This window comes from Schistocerca nitens, chromosome 5 (assembly GCF_023898315.1).
Source record: "Schistocerca nitens isolate TAMUIC-IGC-003100 chromosome 5, iqSchNite1.1, whole genome shotgun sequence".
Lineage (NCBI taxonomy): Eukaryota > Metazoa > Arthropoda > Insecta > Orthoptera > Acrididae > Schistocerca > Schistocerca nitens.
Window position 1 is genome coordinate 346,309,830 of NC_064618.1, and position 25,260 is coordinate 346,335,089.

General features: G+C 42.6%; 1 protein-coding gene across 1 annotated transcript in view; it reads left to right on the forward strand.

Annotated features, from left to right (window-relative positions):
• LOC126260435 (uncharacterized) overlaps positions 1–25,260 on the forward strand; it is a 197,978-nt gene that overhangs the window by 105,267 nt on the left and 67,451 nt on the right. The window contains exon 2 of the mRNA XM_049957764.1: positions 12,629–12,733. Within this exon, the coding sequence (XP_049813721.1) occupies positions 12,629–12,733 (105 nt within the window). The remainder of the gene's footprint in view (positions 1–12,628; positions 12,734–25,260) is intronic.

Consider the following 25,260-nt stretch of genomic DNA (forward strand, 5'->3'; position numbering starts at 1 on the left):
AAATGAGGGTAAGATGCCTTGAGGGCCCACCGTGGACGCCTCCAACACTAAACATTTTGTAAGAAGGTCTGTGGAACAAGCTTCGATTATTATATTATTAATAAGTCGTCATTGTTACGATTATTCTAGGCTAAGCAAACTTTTACTAATGAGTCAATGGAGTCTCACAGAAATAGTTCAGGGCATAGCTAGAGAAGAAAAAAAACGGAAATGTTGACAATGAAAATTATGAAGAAAAGTAAAACTAAAGCCGTGGAACAAGGTAACATTTGGGTTTGTCTCGCATGGTTTTCCACTGTCACTAATAAACGTAGGCAAATACAGCGTTGTAGAATTTATAATGCATATATGTATGCCACTAATGAAATCTTTTCAGATAATAATAGAAATCAAACACGAACGGAAAGGACCAGAGATGGAAGTAAATCATAATAAAGTGAAAGCAAGCGAACCACAAAGGGTTAATTAAAAAACATAAAAATAATACCTGTACTAGTAATCCTTTTGCAAGTGTCAGACGAAACTGAACTTGGCAGTCATTCAACAAAGAAGAAAACTTATTACTTGTTGTGAGACCTGAGTTTCTCCTGGCGTATACAACTTTCAACTTTCAAGCTTGTTAGCTTAGACACTAATGAATTTCTTCCTTTAGAAACCAAAATTAGTACAATAAATGTTCCAGCACCCACTGAAACGTAAACCTTGAATGTGAAAATAGGAAGTAATAATAGTTTCTCGAAATAACAGGAGCTGATGATCTCCATGAGAAGAAAGAATTTTATGTAACTTTTATACTACTGCTAGTATAAGGTCTAATCAAATTTTTTCAGATAAAATGACAAGAGAGAACTTATATTGAACAGAATTCCATAGTGAATACAACAATGAAAAAACTAACTATCCCAGTCCCCTTTACTACACCCATATCCTGTAGAAAGGTGGCTCCGATTTATGTGTAATGTAGACACCCGTATGTTTTGTGGTAGTTGTGGTGATGGTAGAATAGTACTTCCATTCCCCAACAAAAGTACACTTCTGATCACACAAATAACTATTGAATAGTACTATATTATTCAATATATGATTATTAAGACATTAAGGTTACTTATGTAAAACACTGATGTATGTCACTGTTAAGATTTTTAATCAGTATGTGCCAAGTACTGACTGTGCTGACCAATACTTTTTAGCGTTCTTGCATATAGCTGCCTCACGCAGCATATCTTACGTCCATATATACACAAAGCATTTATTATGCAGTATAATATTTTTGTGTCATTTTGTGTATGACGCTGAAATATGCAAAGCTTTTCTTATGCAGTAAGTTTTTTTGTCATTTTCTTTGTAACGCTGTACAATGCACCACATTTTGTTTGATGTTTATGTTATAAGGAAATATTGCCTGTGCAGAATTACTTAATATTCAATTTATACTTCATGAGCAGGTAACTTAATTAGCAATGAAACACTTCTCATAATGCCACACATTTGAGTTTCATGTACAATAATCTTAGATTCATGTTAATATATTTGTTTCTCATATGAAACAATTTACAAACTTTCATTCATAATAACTGCATGTGCAGTTACTTGCTTGACTATTTTCACTTATGTTTACAGGAATATGTATACAAGTTTTGTAAAATTGTTACAATAAGTATGTTCTGTTTGTAGAGTTCCAAGTAACTGGGACCTGCGAGGCCACAAACATATGCACATGCACACGTGATGTCTGCAACAACGTTTCACTTCCATTGATGGCAGCAACCAAGGAGATCTGTCATAATGAAGGATGTCTGCAATAAATATCTGTTCTTGAGTGTCAATCAGCGACCAAGGCTGAGCTTTACCTTCGAGAGCCACAATTACACAGTGCTGTCTCAGTGAAAGGACACTGATAATATAAGCAACCGTGTCACCAAAAGTGCAATTTCCCCCAGTAAAGGTGCCAGTGAACTAGACACTGTACACACCGCTGCATGATTCTGCTACACTCTACGTTGAGGTGTTAGTGATAGAGACACTAAACACACTTCCACACACAGTTAGCAACATTGCATCTCCTCTCATATTTCTACAAGTGTGCAAAGTGCAAAACAATACAAAACTCCCTGTGCAGTGAATATTCCCTTTTTACAAAAAAATAACACTCTACATGTATTTCTTGTTATTTTCCTAAACTTTACAGGTTGAAATTTTTCATGTATTAAAATGTGCCTATATACTTTTTTTTTTAAAAGGATCCCAAACTGGTCACAAGATAATTGAATCAATAATGAACAATCTGTTTAGCATTAATAGAACTTCTACATCTTTATGTATTTTGCTTAAATATTTCACCGCTTTTAGTAAGCAGGAAATGGTTCACTATATTCCTTGTAAGAACAACATTTACTCACTAACATATATATATATAATTTGAAAGGGACTTATGTACAAATACGACAAAAATCCTTAATTATCATATATATATATATATATATATATATATATATATATGTCCCATTCAAATTCTTAAAGATTCGACAGGGAGGCTGTTAAGGAGTGTGCCAGAACTCTCCATCACAATAAAACAATACAGTCAACTTAACGCTATTCTTTGCACTGTGTAAGCACTCAGATACCGAAGCGACAATCTGGGGACGAAACATAGGAGGGACTGCGAGAGTGGAAGTAGTAGTGTCGGTCGAGAGCTGGGGGACAGAAGACGTGTCACGTTGCCCTCACGCCTGATTTCATTTATATAGCCAGGAGAGATTTAGATGGCTTAACTAAGCTTGAAGATGGAATTCAAGGTAAAATTCGCAACCATATCGCAAAAGCAATTGCAAGGTTAGTCCGAGTTTGCAATAATCGTATGTTTTGCTTGTCAGTTAAAGAAGCCGCGTTATCCTCCAAATAATAACAATTATTCTCCATATCTCATTAATAAACAAATTCTGCGGTTTTTGAATGTTAATGTAACTTTGAAATTGAAATAATTTCTTAATCCGTCACTCAGCCATTATTGATACCTATGTCATTGTAATTGTCATTGTCTATTATTGATCATGGGTTACGATGATTCTGAAGTTTTAAACAGACTGAATGTATGAAATCCCTTCTCGCGAGTTATTTAGTTGTTAACAGGACACAAGCTAACTCCTTCTCATTAAATTCGTTCTTAGTAACAATAAGCATTAGCCGCTGCTGCTGCATGCCGCTGAGAACTGCTGTAAACCACATGGGAAAAGGCAGCCATCTAAATAGGCGAGTGTAAAACTTAGGGCCGAAACGGAGACACTGACACACCACAACATCTCATGAACTCTAATCCAGTAAATCGTTGCACAAGCCAGTTTCTGTATCACTTGTACATTCTTGTTCAAAAACGCAGTCAGGTAGCTTAGGTATTCATTGTTAGAGGCTCATTTGTTCCTGTGGTTTTACATATTCAAATACGCAGTCATATAGCTTATCCAAATGTAAGTTTAAGTTTTTCATGTAACACTCTGTTGAGGGCTTAAATGACAGTGAAACTGACACTCATACAACTCGCACACACGGAGATTTCGATTACTGATAGCTCAGGTTGCTTTTAGAGTCCAGTTTCACAGATGAACACAGTCACATATGAGGTGCATATACGACATATTGACCCAATTACATCGTGAGTTACGACTGCAGCGGGTTCGGGACCGTAGGGATGCGGCGGCCGATCAATGGAAATGTGTTGGCTCTTCGCGTGAATTACACTTTTACTGCACTAGGTCGATGGTCCTCTTCACAAACGCCGTCACAGTGGTGAACGTTGACTCGAAACGTGCAGCGTACCACGGACGCAGGCTGGTGGGAGCAGTATTATGCTTTGAGAGACATTGTCCTGCGCCGGCATGGGACCTGTGGCAGGAACCGAAGACACGCTGACAACTCCGAACCACATGCATCCCTTCATGCTTGATGTTCTCCCCGACGACATTGTCATCTCTCAGCGAGATAATTTTCCGTGTCTCGGAGCCAGATCCATGCTACAGTTGTTTAACGAGCATTATAATGAACTCACGTTGATGTCTTGGCGACCAAATTCACCTTATATAATTAATATGGAACCTAACTGTGTCACTTGCAAATCGGCCGGCCGGTGTGGCCGTGCGGCTCTAGGCGCCTCAGTCTGGAACCGCGCGACCGCTAAGGTCGCAGGCTCGAACCTGCCTCGGGCATGGATGTGTGTGCTGCCCTTTGGTTAGTTAGGTTTAAAGTAGTTCTAAGTTCTAGGGGACTGATAACCTCAGATGTTAAGTCCCATAGTGCTCAGAGCCATTTGAACCATTTGAACTTGAAAATCAGCGGCCCATTATTTACGCGAATTACATGACCTGTGCGCAAACATCTAATGCCACATATCCTCACAAACCTACCTACAAACTGTCCCTGATACGCACAATTGGTGATGTGTTTCGTTCCAAAGACGCACAGACAAGTTATTAAGCAGATGGTCATAATGTTTTGGCTCATCAGTTTATCTGAGACCGCACATCACAGGTAATTTAAAATTAATTATTTGTTCCGGCGGCTTATCATCAGTTATAATTTTTGCTATTAAATGCTCCTTGTCATGGAATGTCATTATCTTAGTTTTAGCTTTAGCTGTTGTCGAGCTATGATGGAGGGAGTGCCAGATCCTGGTAGGGCCACCCAGCTAGACAGGTCGTTTGGGCAGGAGTCAGACGAAGAGCAGTCCACAACATAGGGGGACAGAATTGTGTGTGAGGGGGGGGAGGGGGGAGGGTGCGTAGTGAGGCCGACCCTCCTAAAGGAGTTCAAAAATGGCTCTGAGCACTATGGGACTTAACATCTGTGGTCATCAGTCCCCTAGAACTTAGAACTACTTAAACCAAACTAACCTAAGGACATCACACGCATCCATGCCCGAGGCAGGATTCGAACCTGCGACCGTAGCAGTCGCGCGGTTCCGGACTGAGCGCCTAGAACCGCTAGACCACCGCGGCCGGCCCTAGAGGAGTCAACCTTGATTAAAAACAGGGAAGGACAGCCTAAAAATCTAACTTGACGGATAGATAACCGTAGTGAAGGTAACCACGTAAGGGGAGACAACCTCTAAAGAAAACAGGTGTGCTGGGACACTCGGAGGTGGCAGCCTCACCTCCTAGCTGCCCTGACTACAAGTCGGTGTCTTGTAACGGAGGAATTACAACATAACTCACCAAAATTAAGTTGAAAAACTGGCTGATCTTTTGACGATGACCAAATAGATGTGTGAAGGTGGACACTGCTTACCATATTAACTAAAAATACAAAAATAGACTATAAGAAAGCAATTACTTGTAACATGCTCTGCCGTTAAAAAACCTAGTATGTAAGAAAGAGCAATATTATCTACGCGCCACATATTTGTGGCAATAAGTCGTTATCGCCAAATGTCTGATCGAAATACATCTTTGTTGTATCTCATACAATAGTTCTATTTTTCTTGATACGGATTACAAATATATTTAACTACGCCTATACCTTTTAGTCGCTTCAGCTGGCGCGGTTTTGATGTACACCTTCCTCCTTTAAGAAATGTCCGCCACATTCCAGACGATCAACAACTTGTGGTGTTTCAGGAACGCCCGGCTACTAGAGGACGTGGTGAGCGGTATGCTGCTGGCACAGAGTTTCTCCATTGGCGTATCCCTCTGCTTCCAGCTGTACCAAGTGGTGACGGTAAAAAATAACTTACAACACTTTAGTAGGCTTCTAGCTTACCATGTGCTTTTGGTTCATATTGATGGTGGTGGTGGTGGTCAGTGTTTAACGTCCCATCGACAACGAGGTCATTAGAGACGGAGCGCAAGCTCGGGTTAAGGAAGGATTGGGAAGGAAATCGGCCGTGCCCTTTCAAAGGAACAATCCCGGCATTTGCCCGAAACGATTTAGAGAAATCACGGAAAACCTAAATCAGGATGGCCGGAGACGGGATTGAACCGTCGTCCTCCCGAATGCGAGTCCAGTATGCTAACCACTGCGCCACCTCGCTCGGTGGTTCATATTGACTGTTAACTACACGATCATCAGTGGAACAAAATAATTATAGAAATTCTTTAGTTCTTTCATAATATTGTTCAGGTAATGTTGTTTTTGCCGTTTTATTCGAGCCCAAGACTGGTTTGCTGAAGTACTCCACGCTTCTCTGTCTTGCGCGAGCTTCTTCGCCTCTGAGTAGCTAGAGCAGCCTGCATCCATTTGAACTTGTTTACTACGCTCCAGCCCTACAATTTTTAGTCCCCACACTTCCCTCCATTGCCAAATCGACGATTCATACATGCCTCACGTTGTGTCCCTATCAACCTATCCCCCTTTTTCCCATTTCGGTTCTGTGTCTCCTCACTGGTTACCCGATCTTCCCATCTAATCTTCAGCATTCTTCTGTAGCATTTCAACAGCTTCCTTTCTCTTCTAGTTTGAACCAGTTATTGTGCACATTAAGCTACACTACAGACAAAAATATTTAGAAAGGACTTCCTAATACACACATTTTTATTCGATATTACCACATTTCTCTTTTTCAGGAACACTTTCGCTCTCTCTACTTTGGCCAACCTCAATTATTTTGGTGTTCAAGTAGCGAAACCTACCTACTACTTTTAGTGCCTCAGATCTACTCTAATTCCATCACCGTCATTTGTTTTAAATCGACCATATCATTTTACCCATGTTTTAATTCTGTTCATACACTCCTGGAAATGGAAAAACGAACACATTGACACCGGTGTGTCAGACCCACCATACTTGCTCCGGACACTGCGAGAGGGCTGTACAAGCAATGATCACACGCACGGCACAGCGGACACACCAGGAACCGCGGTGTTGGCCGTCGAATGGCGCTAGCTGCGCAGCATTTGTGCACCGCCGCCGTCAGTGTCAGCCTGTTTGCCGTGGCATACGGAGCTCCATCGCAGTCTTTAACACTGGTAGCATGCCAGATCATGTAATTCTTCTTCACTTTCACTTAGGATAGCAATGTCATCAACGAATCGTATCCTTGATATCCTTTAAACTTGAATTTTAATACCGCTGTTGAACCTTTCTTTTATTTCCATCATTGCTTCCTCTATGTACAGATTGAACAGTAGGGTTGAAAGGCTACATCCTTGTCGTACACCCTTTTTAATACGAACGCTTCGTTCTTGGTCGTCCACTCTTATTATTTCCTCTTGGCTGTTGTACAAATTGTATATGACCCGTCTCTCCCTATAGCTTAACCCTAGTTTTCTCAGAATTTCGAACATTTTCCACCATTTTACATTGTCGAAGGCTTTCTCCAGGTCGACAAATCCTGTGAACCTGTCTTTATTTTTCTTTAGTCTTGCTTCCATTCTTAACCGCAATGTCAGAATTGCCTCTCTCGTGCCTTTTCCTTTCCTAAATCCAAACTGATCGTCATCTAGCGCATCCTCAGTTTACGTTTCCATTCTTCTGTATATTATTATTGTAATCAACTTGGATACATGAGCTGTTAAGCTGATTATGGGGTAATTCTCGCACATGTCAACTCTTGCCGTCTTCGGAATTGTGTGGATGATACTTTTCCGGAAGTCAGATGGTATGTCGACAGACTCATACATTCTACACACCTACGAGAATACTAGTTTTGTTGCCACTTCCCCCAGTGATTTTAGACATTCGGATGGAATGTTATCTATCCCTTCTGTCTTAATTGATCTTAAGCCCCCAAAGCTCTTTTAAATACTGATTCTAATACTGGATCCTATGAATTTTCTAAATCGACTCCTGTTTCTTGTTCTATCATATCATACATATCTTCCACCTCATAGAGGCTTTGAATCTATTGTTTCCATCTATCTACTCTCTCGTCTGCATTTAACAGTGGAATTCCCGTTGCACTTTTAATGTTTTCACCCTTGCTCTTAATGTCACCGAAGGTTGTTTTGACTCTTATTATGCTGAGTCTGTCCTTCCGAAAATCATTTCTTTTTCGATGTCTTCACATTTTTCCTGCTGCCATTTTGTCTTAGCTTCCCTGCACTTCCTATTTAATTCATTCCTCAGCGACTTGTATTTCTATATTCCTGAGTTTCCCGGAACATTTTTGTACTTTTTCCTTTCCTCGACCAATTGAAGTATTTTTCTGTTACCCATCATTTCTTCGCAGTTACCTTCTTTGTATCTGGTTTCCTTCCCAACTTCTGTGATGGCCCTTTCTAGAGACGTCCATTCCTCTTCAACTGTACTGCGTACTGAGCTATTCCTTATTGCTGTATCTATAGCCTTGGAGAACTTTAACCCTATCTCGTCATTCCTTAGTGCTTCCGTATCCCACTTCTTTGTGTGTTGATTCTTGCTGACTAATGTCTTAATCTTCAGCCTACTCTTCATCACTACTACATATATTGTGATCTGAGTCTAGGTCTGCTCCTGGGTAGACCTTACAATCCAGTATCTGATTTCGAAATCTCTGTCTGACCATGATGTAATCTAACTGAAACCTTCTCGTGTAACCCGGTATTTTCCAAGTATACCTTCTCCTCTTGAGATTCTTGAACAGAGTATTCGGTATTACTACCTGAAACTTGTTACAGAACTCCATTAGTCTTTTTCCTCTCTCATTCCTTGTCCCAAGCCCATATTCAGCCTTTTCTTCTACTCCTTCCCCTACAACTGCGTTCCAGTCCTCCATGACTATTAGATTTTCACCCCCCTTTACATACTCTATTACCCTTTCAGTATCCTCATACACTTTCTCTCTCTCTTCAACTTCAGCTTGCGACGTCTACATGTATACCTGAACTATCGTTATCGGTATTGGTTTGCTGTCGATTCTGATAAGAACAACCCTATCACTGAACCCTTGACAGTAACGCACTATCTGCCCTACCTTCCTATTCATAACTAATCCTACTCCCGTTGTACCATTTTCTGCTGCTGTTGATATTACCTCATCTGACCAGAAATTATTGTCTTTTTTTTCACTTCACTTCACTGGCCCCTACTATACGAACATTGAGCCTCTGCATTTCCCTTTTCAGATTTTCTAGTTTCCCTACGTCGTTCAAGCTACTGACATTCCACGCCCCGACTCGTAGTACGTTACCCTTTCGTTGATTATTCAATCTTTTTCTCGTGGGAACCTCTCCCTTGGCAGTCCCTCCCGGAGATCCGAATGGGGGACTAGTCTGGAATCTTCTGTCAATGGAGAGGTCATCATGATACTTCTTCAATTACATGCCACATGTCCTGTGGATACACGTTAGCCGGTCGGAGTGGCCGTGCGGTTCTAGGCGCTTCAGTTTGGAACCGCGTGACCGCTGCGGTCGCAGGTTCGAATCCTGTCTCGGGCATGGATGTGTGTGATGTTCTTAGGTTAGTTAGGTTTAAGTAGTTCTAAGCTCTAGGGGACTGATGACCTCAGATGTTAAGTCCCATGGTTCTTAGAGCCATTTGAACCATTTGATTTGATACACGTTGCGTTTCTTTAATGCAGTGGTTTCTATTGCCATCTGCATGCTCATGCCGTTGATCATTGGTGATTCTTCCGCCTTTAGGCGCGGTTTCCCACCCCTACGACTTTTTTTACAATTTGTTCGTTAATCTTCGTTGTATTTAGTCGTAGCGGATGTCACATGACATCCGTTGAAGTTCGTTGTTGATCACTTCACCCAGTTATTTTATTACAGAGGCCTAGACCACGGATGGTTATACGACAACAACATCCCTGTAATGGAGTGACTTGCATAGAGACCTGGCCTGCATCCTATAGACCACCTTTGGGACCCTGTGGAACGCCGACTTCGTGCCAGGCCTCACCGATCGACATCGATATGTATCCTCAATGGGCTGCCATTCCCCAAGAAACTGTGATTGAACGTATGCCTGCGATTGTGGAAGTTGTCATCAAGGTTAAGGGTGGGCCAACACCGTACTGAATTCCAGCATTAGCGATGGAGGGCGCCACGAAATTGTAAGTCATTTTCAGCCAGGTGTCCGGATACTTTTGATCACATAATGTAAGTATGTAACTCTGTGTTATTGATGTGAATATGAAAGCCACCATTCTGATTTAAATATGTGACACTACATTAATTTTATGATTAATTTCAGGGTGTTGAACGAGTATCCATAAGAAATATGTTTAATTTGCATATTCATATTTTCATGGTGCAATGATTGTTCCATAAAGTTTCGGATGCGCAGACGCATAAATTTCACTTCTTCTTGCGATACTGCTGCTGCATACCGTCCAGCCATCTTCAGAGTGAGCCGAGGTGATTGACGCTCCAGAACATGCTCCGTCCTTTTAAAAACACGGACCGCGCCACTCCGCATGCGGCCACAGGTATACAAGGCGCCAGAGACGTTGATCGGTGGCACAGAGGTATAGCTTATGCATGAAATTAGATCTAGGGGTGCGCGGTCGATCCACGTGGTGATACTGATGTATCACTGCGAGCTTTAACGTTGCGACGTGTGTGATGTCCTTAGGTTAATCAGGTGTAAGTAGTTCTAAGTCCTGGGGACTGATGACCTAAGATGTTAAGTCCCATAGTGCTTTGAGCCATTTGAACCATCTGAATTCCTGCGTTCCGTTAAAGATGACTTGGTGCTTCAGAAGCCTGGGCTTTACAAGATCCCCTGTGAGTGTGCTCGTTCATACTTCGGACAGACGACCCGTACAGTTCATGAGAGACCCACAAAGCACCGCAGGTGCACCCGGCTCTTACAACCTAACAAATAGGCGGTGGGAGAGCACTGTATTGGCACTGGGCACTCTTTGATCGAAATTTTAGCCTCGACTTTATCGTTGTGGGACTCAGTATTGAAAGAAGCAATTGATATTCGCTTGGCGACGAATTTAATTAATAGAGACGGAGGCTTCCGATTAGACGAATCTTGGAATCCGGTGCTTTCTGTAATAAACTCACAAAGAGTCGTAATCGTGCAACTTGCAGTGATATATCGATATCACCGTGTGGATCGACCGTGCATCAACAATGCTACTTTCAAGAAAATGTTGTACCCCTTTGCCACCGATCAACATTTCTGGCGCCTTATATATCTGGGGCCGCATACGGCTCTCTCTGAAGAGGGCTGGACGGTATACAGCCGAACTATCAAAAGCAGAGGTTAAATTAATGTAGCTGCATGCCTGAAATTTTATGGAACAATTTTTTATTAATAGACCAATAATGTTAACTTATTACAAAAAATTAAAAATCTGAAATAGAAGGAAAATCAGAATGATGGGAAAAATCCTGTTAGAATGCAACAAAAGTAGTCAGGAAAAATTCTTCTCCAACTGGAGAGACAGATACAACCTTAGAAAGAAACTGAATTTCCCATCGTGTCAGTGCTAAAAGTGCCGTTTAGTAGGACTGTACTCTACCGTTCCTAGTACTGCGAGAGAATATTCCAATAAATACAAAGGTTCCCGCAGGTAGCATGTAGCAGGTAGCATGTAGCAGGTAGCATGTGCCCCCTTCTTGCCTCACGTTGCGAGTGCATCTGGCTCCCTTACGTAAACCGACGGCTGTGGCGACAGGAAGAGAAGCGGGCCACAAAATGAAAAATAGAAAAATATAGATTTCTCAAACGATGTAAACAGCTGGTCGCATACAACGGGACATACACTAGGAGAGGAACGTTTGCACTCTGTAGAATACGTCTTTTATTGTGCTCAAGAATCTGGCTCTAGATGTGCGGCGGATCTCGTGTCTGATACATTATCCGTCACCGGCTCACTGCGATATTTGTTGTCCACCGTACATATCTTTACAACATCGACTCCAAACTGCAGGTAGCATGGAAAGACTCAACTGAATACAGCCGAACTATCAGAAGCAGAAGTTAAATTAATGCGGCTGCATGCCTGAAATTTTATGGAACACTTTTTTTATTAATAGACCAAGACTTAAGTTCTCTTCCTTTCTACTGCTGGTTTCATCTGGATAGTTTCGTAAACTGAACGAGTTTCTGATATAGACGTCAATGCAGCCGGTGAAGCTATTTGGAGAAATGCTGGAATATTGACGAATGAGGAACTCACTATAGCAGTGAGTGAGTTTTGCATTGCATCTAATTTTGCAGTATCAACCAACGCAGTATTATGTACTAACTGCCCGACTGTGGATTCCCTATTTCCTGGTATATACTGATATAAACTTTGTTCCTTATCATGCCAGAAACAACTTCCCAGTTTATGTCCCTATAGAGTTCTAACGATTATTAGGTACACTGGGACGTTAACTTCATCACAGTCCAAAATCTCCTCCTCTCCTCGAAACTCGTGCCGCTTCTCTTTGCTGACAATAACGTTGGCAGCCTACAGAAAGTTCTTTTGCTACGATACAGGATCAGGAAGCTCAGCATTTACTGCTTGTTTAATCCCATAACCAGGAGCTACACAAATGCATCGCGGTGAACAGCGAACTTAAGACGGCCGTGAAGCTGAATTTACAGACGTGATTACTACAGGGATCACTCAAGTTTGTATGTTTAATTCAGAGGACTCCACTTGCATGCTTTCTACAGGGTACATTACTTTTCATGATTTTATGTACAGCGCAGAGAGGAGCATACGATCATAAATCCATTCGGCATGGTAACACAACAGCACTGTTTCTCATTTCAGGCAAGAGGAAGCCTCGGCGACATTCTCAAGTACGTTGCCTACATGAGCGTTATGGTCACCGAGCTGGGCGTCTACTGCTGGTTCGGCAATGAACTCATTACAGAGGTATGCGACATTACCGTCATTCTATGATAGTACACTGAACCATAATTCTTCATTTTGTCCTCAGTATTTTACGAGGTGCATTCAGTAAGTAATGGCACACGTTTTTTCCTGAAAGCAGATTGATTTTATTCAGGATTCCAATACACCATATTATTCCACGGTCTTTTGGCTAAGAAACCCTACTTGTCAACATAATCTCCGTTCAACGCGACGGCCTTACGACACCTTACTGGGAGGGTATGCATGCTCGCGTGGTACCACTCTATACCGGCCGACGTCGGAGCCAACCTCTTGCTGCATCAGTAGCCTCCGCATCATCCAAGTATTGCTTGTCGCCTAGTGCATCCTTCATTGGACCTAACAGATGTAATTCGGTAGGTGTGATAGCAGGGCTGTAGGGTGATGAGGAAGGAGAGTGCAATGAAGACTTGTGAGTTCCTCTCGCGTGCATATACTTGTGTGAGGGCTTGCGTTGTCATGGAGAAGGAGAAGTTTGTACGCATTTTTTGTGGCAACGAACACGGTGAAATCGTTTCTTCAATTTCTGAGGGTAGCACCATGCACTTCAGAGTTATCTTTGAACAATGAGGGAGGACGTTAACTAGGCAGAATAACCACTTTATAGTCCCAGAAGACCGCAGCCATGACTTTAGCGGCTGAGGGTGCGACTTTGAAATTTTTTCGGGGGATAGATGGTGTGGCGCCACTGCATGGATTGCCGTTTTGTTTTAGATTCGAAGGGATCAACCCATGTTTCAACACCTGTGACTTCGTTCGACTAAAAATTGTGACTATCAGCTTCGTAACGTGCAAGCAATTCCGCACACACGGTCCCTCATTCCTCTTAATGGTTATGTTGCGCAGCGATAAACTCACCCCTCTGAATACCCCAACTGGCGGACGAATGTGTCAGCACTTCCAAAAGTGACGTCCAGTTGTGCAGCGAGGTGACTGATTGTGATCTATCGATCTCATAGAATGAGAGAGTCCGCATGTTCCAACATGGCGGAAGCGACAGCAAGACAGCAAGAAACAGTCACGATCGCAAAATACGATGGTAAGTCAAATGGAAACCTTAAATTTGTAATAACGAATCGAAATTTCGCGCCGTTATCCTGTGTGTTGGTAAGAGTGCTACAAACAGCTTGCAGAATGGCCTTTAGGTGGCAGCATAGTGCAGATACCGTCGCAGTATCGGTATAAAGATGGCCGCCCGACTTGCGACTTGCACAAGGGAAGAACAGCATTCTGTTATTCGGTTTTTGCGTAGTGAAGGTGTGAAACCTATTGAAATTCATCGACGAATGAAGGTTCAGTACGGTGATGCATGTTTGTCACAGCACCAAGTCTACGAATGGAGTAGGAAGTTCGCAAATGGTGTGACTTCAGTGGAAGATGCTCCTCGTTCAGGTCAGGTACAACGAGTTGTGACTCCACAGAACATTGCAGCAGTTGAAGCCATAGTGAAGGAAAACCGCAGAGTGACACTGAATGACATTGCGGCATGTTTACAGATTAGTCATGCGTCAGCACACCACATTGTGCATGATGTGCTCCAGTTTCATAAAGTGTCTGCAAGATGGGTGCGACGGCAGCTGACTCCTGAAATGAGAGAACGACGTGTTGATGCTTGTGAAGAACTTCTTCGGCGCTTTGAACGGAAAGCTGATGGCTTCCTTGGAAGAATCGTTACTGGGGATGAAACCTGGGTTCACTTCCACCAACCGGAAACGAAGAGAGCGAGCAAGGAATGGCGCCATTCCTCATCACCAAAGCCAAAGAAGTTTCGAACAGAATCATCAGCAGGGAAGGTTATGCTGACTCTCTTTTGGGACGAAAAAGGCGTCATTTTGGAGCAATATATGCCTAGAGGGACCACCGTCACCAGTGCATCATACACAGATCTCCTAAAAAATCATCTGCGGCCTGCAATCAAATCAAAGCGACTTGGATTGCCGTCAGCAGGTGTCCTTTTGGAGCATGACAATGCAGGGCCTCACACTGCCCGTACAACAGTTGCAACAATCACAGACCTGCATTTTGAGTGTCTTCCTCATCCACCATACTCACCAGACCTTGCCTCAAGTGATTTCCATATGTTTGGACCACTCATAGACGCAATGGGAGGAAAGAAGTTCCGTCCTGATGAAGAGGTACGCCGCGCGGTGGACTAGTGGTTACATGGACAGCCAAAACAATTTTTTTCTAAAGTAATTTATGCACTTTGTAAGCGCTGGAGGACTTGCATTGAGCGTGGGGGAGATTATGTTGAAAAGTGATACAGCTTTGTACCACTTCTGCACAATAAATAATATTTAAAATAATAGTTAAGATTTTCATTTGACTCACCCTCGTATCATTTAAAATGACCGGGTTCGGCACATACAGTAGGCCACACTGATTGCAGCATTTGCTGGAGCTGGTGTAGTTCTGAGCAGCTGTGTGTTACCAAGACGATAACAGATGGTGCGGCCTGCCGGCACGTTGGATATCGAACTGATTTGCAATACTTTGCTGCGATGGTGACAGACGACTAACCCAATGACTCACCGTGCTTTTGTTTACTATCAGATCTTCGTAGACATTCTGCAAGCTCCTACAAACATCTGCGATGCTCTCGTTATTAGGTCAAAAGAGAGTGACCGCTCTCTGCCTGGAACGCACCTCTTATTACAGACGCCGTTTTGAAGGCTATAGCTCCTTCACCTATTGGAAATTCATGAAATTATAGGGGCTGACACGAGAATCTTCCGCGATGTTCCATAGCAAATTCCACATTTTTTCAACTGAAACTGGCCGAGACAAGTAGGTGTTGCATTACTTATGGAACGACTTTCGAACGTATTAGATGCTTGTCTTCAAAAGGAACTTGTTCGTGTTTATTTGATGATTAGGGCGCCCAACAGTGGGTTTATCAGCACCATTCCTAAAACAATCTGATACGAATCTGTTTAAAACTCATAAAGGAACAATAACGTACGTAATGAGAATACCAGATGGAAAAACGACAATAATTACGCCACATTAAGGTTTTCCTTAGCACAAAAAGTGTTGTACAATGCTGCAAAATTGTTGATCAGTTATCTAGTGAAATAAAATCTCTGACATATGGCAAAATAGAATTAGAAAACAAAGTAAAAAAGTCTCTTCTTGATAACTCATTCGATCCTTAGATGGATTTGTATTATCGTGATGTGTAAAATTTGGGTGGAGAAGGGGATGGGCGGAGGGGAGTAGGAATTATTAACTCAAGCCCTTATATTAAATAATAATGATAATAAAGAAAAAGAAAAAAGAAAAACTTATAAATGTTCAGCCTGTAGAAATATTTACTAATTAATTTGCGATGTGAATGTGAAATGATTCGTTCCACATCATTCCGATTTCTCATGCAAATGGTCCATAGAACAAAAAAAAAAATCTCCAATATTTGTTTACCTAACCGTGTCAGTTCTTCATATGACCAGTTACGATGGTTATGGCCAGATAATTTACGTGACAACCTTCTTCATCGGCTACTCAGTGCACATCCACACCTATACCTCGCAGTAGAGATTAAATAACTCTTATTTATCTCACAGTGTCTCACATATGTAGCCCTATTTGGTATGGGTCTCACACACTTGAGCAGCATTCTAGAATGGATTGCACGAGAGATTTGTATGGAATTTCCTTTGTAGGCTGACTGCACTTCCCGAGTAATCTACCAATAGACCGAAGTGTACCACCTGCTTTACCCACAACAGAGCCTATGTGAGCATTCCATTTCGTATCCCTACAAAGTGCGACACCCAGGTATTCCAACTGTGACTCATTCATATTATAGTCACAGAATACTATGATTTTTCGTTTTGTGAAGGGTACAGTTTTACATTTCTGAACATTTAAAGCAAGTTGCCAATCTTTGCACCACTTTGAAATCTTGCAAGATCTGACTGAACATTTACGCAGCTTCTTCCAGATACTATTTCATTATAGATAACTGCGTAATCTACAAACACTCCGAGGTTACTATTAATATTGTCCGCATGGTCATTTATATACAACATGAACAACAAGCGTCCCAACGAACTTTCCTGGGGCACGCCCGAAGCTACTTCTACATCTGACGGTGACTCTCCATCCAATAAAACACGCTGTGTCCTTGCTACAAAAAGTCCTCAATCCAGTCGACAGTTTCACTTGATACCCTCCATACGACCGTACGTCTGCCGGCCGGAGTGGCCGAGCGGTTCTAGGCGCTACAGTCTCGAACCGCGCGCCCGCTACTGTCGCAGGTTCGAATCCTGCCTCGGGCATGGATGTGTGTGATGTCCTAGGTTAGTTAGGTTTAAGTAGTTCTTAGTTCAAGTGGACTGATGACCTCAGATGTTACGTCCCATAGTGCTCAGAGCCATTTGAGCCATTTGGAACGTACGCTCTCGGTATTTTATGCGTAAACCACACTGTGATGCACAACACCTCACAGTCTGGTCCCTTTCATCCCACAAACCCTCCAACCAACTACAACACCTCACCTCTCTTGCAACGTCTGAGACTCTAGCTAGCTGAGCATCTCCGTGGCGCATCCAGTGTTACTGAATGAGCCTGTAACAAAACGCGCTACTCTTCTTCCGATCACTTTTATTCTATCCAGTCTATTTGCTACAGATCCCAACCTGAAGAGATATATTCAAATACAGAACGAGAGTATGACAAGTTGACTCCTCTGGGAGTGGACCGTACTTCCTGAGGGTTCTTTCAATGAATTTGGATCTGAGGTGTGCCTTACCTGCGAACAGTTTTTTGTGGTCGTTTCGCACACATACTCCCATATATTTAATGGACGTGACTGCTTCTAGCGATTGTTCTGCAATCGGGTAAACATACAACAATAGGTCTTTCTCCCTGTTTATACTGAGCACGCTACATCTGCTTATGTCAACTGCCGAAAGCAGCGCCAAGCTACGATTCTCTGCCAGTCATCCCGTATTGCGCTCAATTTTCTACCTTACGACTTTTCCGTATACAATTGCATCATTCGTGAAGATTCTCACAGAACTTCCGATGTTATACACAAGGTCATTTATATACCGGGTGTCTCTCTTACGGGCCGTTACGCGTATTTTCTCTGGTGTTTCGATAGATACTTCCAATTTTGTATTTGCAACGTATAGCTGAAGTCAACCCAAACAAATACGGATGATTACGTGTAACATACGACACCCAATGTCGACGGAAAACCGTCGATTTGTTTCACATTACATGGTATTTTCAGCATCCATCCCATAGAGCGGCCCCAGATTTCACTTGTGCGATATTCGTTTAATTCATAAGTACACTACTGGCCATTAAAATTGCTACACCACGAAGTTGACCTGCTAGAGACGCGAAATTCAACCGACAGGAAGAAGATGCTGTGATATGCAAATGATTAACTTTTCAGTGCATTCACACAAGGCTGGCGCCGGTCGCGACACCTACAACGTGCTGACATGAGGAAAGTTTCCAACCGATTTCTCATACACAAACAGCAGTTGACCGGCGTTGACTGGTGAAACGTTGTTGGGATGCGTCGTGTAAGGAAGAGAATGCGTACCATCACGTTTCCGACTTTGATAAAGGTCGGATTGTAGCCTATCGCGATTGCGGTTTATCGTATCGCGACATTGCTACTCGCGTTGGTCGATATCCAATGACTGTTAGCAGAATATGGAATCGGTGGGTTCAGGAGGGTAATACGGAACGCCGTGCTGGATCCCAACGGCCTCGTATCACTAGCAGCCGAGATGACAGGCATCTTATCCGCATGGCTGTAACGGATCGTGCAGCCCCGTCTCGATCCCTGAGTCAAGAGATGGGAACGTTTGCAAGACAACAACCATCTGCACGAACAGATCGACGGCGGTTGCAGCAGCATGGACTATCAGCTCGAAGACCATGGCTGCGGTTACCCTTGACTCTGCATCACAGACAGGAGTGCCTGCGATGGTGTACTCAACGACGAACCTGGGTGCTTGAATGGCACAACGTCATTTTTTCGGATGAATCCAGGTTCTATTTACAGCATCATGATGGTCGCATCCGTGTTTGGCGAAATCGCGGTGAACGCACATTGGAAGCGTGTATTCGTCATCGCCATACTGGCGTATCACCCAGCGTGATGGTATGGGGTGGCATTGGTTACACGTCTCGGTCACCTCTTGCTTGCATTGACGGCACTTTGAACAGTGGACGTTACATTTCAGATGTGTTACGACCCGTGGCTCTACCCTTCATTCGATCCCTGCGAAACCCTACATTTCAGCAGGATAATGCACGACCGCATGTTGCAGGTCCTGTACGGGCCTTTCTGGATACAGAAAATGTTCGACTGCTGCCCTGGCCAGCACATTCTCCAGATCTCTCACCAACTGAAAACGTCTGGTCAATGATGACCGAGAAACTGGCTCGCCACAATACGCCAGTTACTACTCTTGATGAACTGTGGTATCGTGTTGAAGCTGCATGGGCAGCTGTACCTGTACACGCCACCCAAGCTCTGTTTGACTCAATGCCCAGGCGTATCAAAGCCGTTTTTACGGCCAGAGTTGGTTGTTCTGGGTATTGCTTTCTCAGGATCTATACACCCTCATCGCGTGAAAATGTAATTACATGTCAGTTCTAGTATAATATATTTGTCCAATGAATTCCCTTTGAGCATCTGTATTTCTTCTTGGTGTAGCAATTTTAATGTCCAGTAGTGTATTAATAGGAAGAGGAAAGCAGGAAGAATAACCAGTACTCCAACAGCGACTGAGTGGCGTTTCTGTGTGGCGGAAGCAGTCAGCGTGTGCCAGGGCGGTGCCGCCGCTGCTGGACTAGTCACGTATTCTACTGTCCCTGTTAACACACTAGACAAATCTGGGTCCGCTCTATCGGATGGCTGCGTAAAATTCCACTTTAAAAAAAAAAACATTTTGTTTGTAACGAGTAACAAACCGACGCTTTCCATCGATGTTGGGCGTCGCATGGTCCACGTGATGAACAGTATTTGTCTGGGATGACTCCAGCCAAACGCTGCAAAAACGACACTGCTGATGTCTGCCGAATCACCAAAGAAACTTCGTCTGACGAATCTCAGGAGAGACACCCTGTATGACGTGTAATGTAATAAAATAAAAATTTTATTTATTTGTGACTATTAGCGTAAATGTGGGACATAGTAGTCGAATTAAGTCGGGTGATCCTGAGGGAATTAGATTACGAAATGAGACACTTAAAGTAGTAAAGGTGTTTTTCTATTTGGGGAGCAAAATAACTGATGATGGTCGAAGTAGAGAGGATATAAAATGTAGACAGGCAATGGCAAGGAAAGCGTTTCTGAAGAAGAGAAATTTGTTAACATCGAGTATTAATTTAAGTGTCAGGAAGTCGTTTCTGAAAGTATTTGTAAGGAGTGTAGCCATGTATGGAAGTGAAACATGGACGATAAATAGTTTAGACAAGAAGAGAATAGAAGCTTTCGAAATGTGGTGCTACAGAATAATGCTAAAGATTAGATGGGTAGATCACATAACTAACCTGGAGGTACTGAATAGAATTGGGGAGAAGAGGAGTTTGTGGCACAACTTGACTAGAAGAAGGAATCGGTTGGTACGACATGTTCTGAGGCATCAAGGGATCACAAATTTAGCATTGGAGAGCAGCGTGGAGGGTAAAAATTGCAGAGGGAGACCAAGAGATGAATACACTAAGCAGATTCAGAAGGATGTAGGATGCAGTAAGTACTGGGAGATGAAGAAGCTTGCACAGGATAGAGTACCATGGAGAGCTGCATCAAACCAGTCTCAGGACTGAAGACCACAACAACATAGTGTAATGTGATAAAATAAATATGAGCCGTGACTTCTATAAAAAGAAACACACTTTAATGCAATGGCTCACTATAAAAGAGAAATAACTAATGTAGGAATATTATTAACAGTGTAATATGTTGTTTAATTTTGCCCGACGTGTATAAGCACTCAGTAACCAGCTCAGTTCTCAGGGTAGTTACGCAATCGTCGATAATTAATTGTCCTTTTCTTATTTCCCAACACTATGGATATTATTGCAGGTTCGCGAGAAGTCGTGTGCTTGTTGCACCAGAGAATATTTGCCAAGTCTGTTCGATGAACACTACTGTAGTGCGTAATTTGATGTCGTGTTTTCGTCGCGATTTCCCAATATAAGATAACAAGAGTAGCATCTACAAATGAAATCCTATAATGGAACTGGAATACTGTGACTAGACCTTTTCTGCCTGGGATGTTTTCTAGTGATATAAAGAAAATCTGTAAATATTGTTAAATTATTAGTAGCTGCCTCCGGTCTCGTGGGATCTGAGACAAAGTTAATTTTCCTAACCGACGGCAGTCTCGTAGATGAGCTAAAAGAAAAATGTTAAAGATTTTTCTAAGATGGCGCCTAAAAATGAAAATTCTTTATTAAGGCCCATATCTACTTAAGACAGTCTAGGTATCAGACTCACAACAGATTGACGACATACACAAATTCTTTTGACAAAATAACCATTATATTTTTCGGGTTTTAAGTACAACTTACATTATCAGCTGGTACAGCAAGATGAGCTTTACCCAAGAACATCCACTTAGGTTAGAATCCAAGCAGATAAGATAAGCGAATGACAAAGGAAAGATGGTTCATGGATAGAAGCGCAAGAGTCCATGGAATAACACGTCCATTGTAGTTCTATCTCTTCTTGTTTGGCGTACTTGTCAATTATTTATAAAATTTATCGTAATATTTAGTTTACATTTTTTAAACGCAAGTCCACCCAGAAGAAACAGTACAAACGCAAAGATTAATAGACCTGTAACACTCCCCTGGGGTACACCCGAAGCTGCTTATACGTCTGAATATTTCTCTCCGTTAATAACGAAACGCTGCGATCAGTTTGCTACGAACTCTTCATTCTAGTCACACAGATCATCTGATATTCCCTATGCTGTTTTTTTTCTCATTATTTGGCAGCACCGAACTATATCGAACGCCTTCTGTAGGTCGGTAAATACGGCATCAACCAGGCCGCCAGTATCTGCCGCCGTCTGGGTCCAATGGACGGTCTGGGGTAAGCTGGGTTTCATGCGATCGTTTTTTGTGGAAACCATGTTGATTCCTACACAGGACATTTTGGGTCTCCAGTAATACGTTCCAAAATTGCATAGCATACTGACCGTCAACGATATAGAACTGAAAAGACACAATCTCAGAGACTTAACTGGTCTCATACAGATATGATTTTATGTGTACAGGCTGAAGCAGCTAGTGAACAATTGTGACAAGCCTGGGAATCTAATCTGGGTCTCTTGCAATTCTCTTCGAATGTAATGGGGGAATTTTAAAAAACTACACGGAGGCGGCAGTGAGAATTTGGAACGAGGAGGAAGGCATGCCAGGGAAACCGGTGCAGTTGTGCGAATCGCTGTGCCAAGGCGGCATAGTGGCTAACTCATCTGGCTAGTAACCAGGAGACCTAATTCAGATACCGGTCTTGGTACAAATTCTCATTCGCTGCTTCAGTCTACATACATAAAAGTGAACGATATAGGCCTATTGTTTTGTCCGTGTTTCCGACGGCCCTTCTTATAAATGGGAATGACTCTCGCTCAATTTTAGGGTTGCCGTAGGTAGAAACAGAACCCTTACAGGGGCACTTTGCTGTCCCTCAATTTGTTTCTCTTTCTGTTTATCTGTCTGTCCGACTCTTGAAAATACTTTTTTCTCAGGAACGGGTAGACTTACCGAGCTGAAATTTATTTCATATGCTAAGGCCAATGGTCCCTTGGCGGTGTAATAACCGTAAGCTTCCAAGTAAATGCAGCCAGGAGTTATGGCCATTTAGGCTACATATTTTCATACTCGAAGACTCGTTCATCAAAAGGTATAGGGTACTTCCTGTTGGTCTAGAATAATGAAATTTGGCAAGAAGTAAGGCTTCACTGTAAAAGTAAAGGAAAAAATCGAAAAACTGTGAGTTTGTTATTATATTACATGAATTGTTTTCCTTTGTTATTGTCTGTCTGTCCGTCTGTCAGTTAAGCCCTGCTTTTCCCAGAAAAGATTAGACGTATCAATTTCATATTTATGTCACATACTGAGTTCTAAAGTCCTTGGGTGGTATAAATAGGATTCTAGGCCAATGAAATCAAAAGATACGGCCATTTATGCCACATATTTTGATACTCGCACACTCACTCATTAAAATCTATAGTGTACTTCCCTTTGGCCTAGAACGACGAAATTTGGCAAGAAGCGAGGTTTCACAGTACAAGCGAAACGAAATAAAGAAAGCAGAAAACTGTTAATCTGTGTATGCTACTTGGTACTGGAATTAACGAAAACGTGGGAGGGAGGACCCACCAATATAACTTTCTTTGCACACATCTTGTTTACATAACAGTATATAACCATGAATATTTTTTTTACAAAATGAACAAATTTACAAAATTCTTTTGACGTAAACCTTACGATGAATAATCTTTTGCAAAAGAAATCAAAACAGCAAACAGTATGACAATGGTAACTAGACGGCCGGACCAGTAGCCCACCCGTTATCGGGTGAGGCAGCGGTGTTTACTACCGCGCTGGACACAGTTTGTCTTATTAAATGCCCTTCTGCAACACATGGAAACTATATAAGCACCGCTGATGATAAGAGTGATTCAATGGCTCAAAACAGATGACGTAACTTTTAATTTGAAAGCTGTATGTCGAAAGGTTCGGGAGTAAAATGTGCACTTGTGCTTAAAGGTTAAACAGATTAGGAAACAATATGACAATGATAAGGCTTACTTCTTAACTTCAATCGGCAACCGAGGTGCGACTTGATCCCAACCCGTCCATTTTGACCATCTTATTTCGACTACGTCTCTGGTCACAGTTCTCTCTTAATATTTTCAAAGTTAAACTGATTGTTAGTTATTAAGAGCGCTCTGAAGGAACGTCTTAAAACATTTGTGAACACTTATTACAAGAGAACTCACTCAGCCGAACCACAAGATCTAGCTAAAATTCACCAATAATGACACGGTCTTTCAAACAAAGCAATGCACCGCTTAGTACTACAGGCTGTTGAGATTATAACTAACGACTGAGAAACGGAGCTACAATCAAAGAATTGAACCAGTTAACATATAAATCTAACGCCAAGGTCCCTCTTTTGTTTAACGGTAACCTGTGTCTTAGTACAATTGTTCCGGCTGTATTTACGACCAGGAGCTGATTCATTAGAGCAATAATGATCAGGTAAAAACCGGAAGGAAAGGCAAAAATAATAGCAGGACAAGTTTTCAAACGACATCTAGTGTCTTACTACAATACTAGGGTCTATATTTAGGACCAAAGAGCCGACCGAGTAAAACTCTGAGGGTCCGGTACAAACTATAAAATATTAAGGAGGGGCAATATAATAGCGGGACAAATTTTTAAACGACAACTAGTGTACAAAATTGTTAAGGCTTTCGTGGCCACTTGTTGACAAACTGTGTATAGGCTTCTGTCTCGGGTTCTTCGGCCGACGGTCGTATGATGATTTTATTGACGTTTCCCTAGCACGAGTGGCTGGCATTGTCAAAGCTTCACCCTCCATTGCCGGTGGTGAACTGGAGCAGAGCTCGCGGCCTGCGACGGTCGTTGGCTGCAGTACGGGAAGCCAGGATCCGTTTACCTTAAGACTTTCCTCTTTCTTGTTGAAGGTATTCGATTGTCTTTTATTTCCACAGCTTCTCTGAACAAGCCTTAAGGTAAACGGATCCTGGCCTCCCGTACTGCAGCGAACGACCGTCGCAGGTAGTATGAGGAGAACCGCATAGGATATGGCTGCGTAGAATCCCTCGGATGCAGGCGAGCCATGCATATATAGTCTACTGCCGGGATCTCTGCTCTAGTTCACCACCGGCAATGGAGGGTGAAGCTTTGACAATGCCAGCCATTCGTGCTGGCGGAACGTCAGTAAAATCATCAGACGAACGTCGGCTGAAGAACCCGAGACAGAATAGGCAGTTTGTCGACAACTTGTGTCTCAGTACAATACTACGGCCTATATTTACGACCAAAGAGCCAACCGAGTAAAACTCTGAGGGTCTGGTACAAACCAGAAAATAATAATGATTACATAAGGTTACTCCCCTTTATCAGCAAGCAGTTCCATGGATCCACAGTCCGTCGCAGCGGTTACTGAGTGGTGCGGGCAGCCAGACCAAGAGCGGTTATCCGACACGAATGTTGCCAACCAACCGATAGGATGTCGACCTGGTGCTTGTAGTCGACGCTGACCCCGGTGAAATACTCCGTTATCTTCGCTCTGCACAGGCCCTCCTTGCGCAGCTCGTGGCTTCGGCCGCTCGGACCTCGTGATCACTTGTTACGACGCCAATCCCAAAACTTTGTTCTTATCTCTCGGGCCAGCGAACCCCGTATACACAGGGTGGTCCATTGATACTGACCGGGCCAAATATCTCACGAAATAAGCATCAAAAGAAAAAACTACAAAGAACAAAACTTGT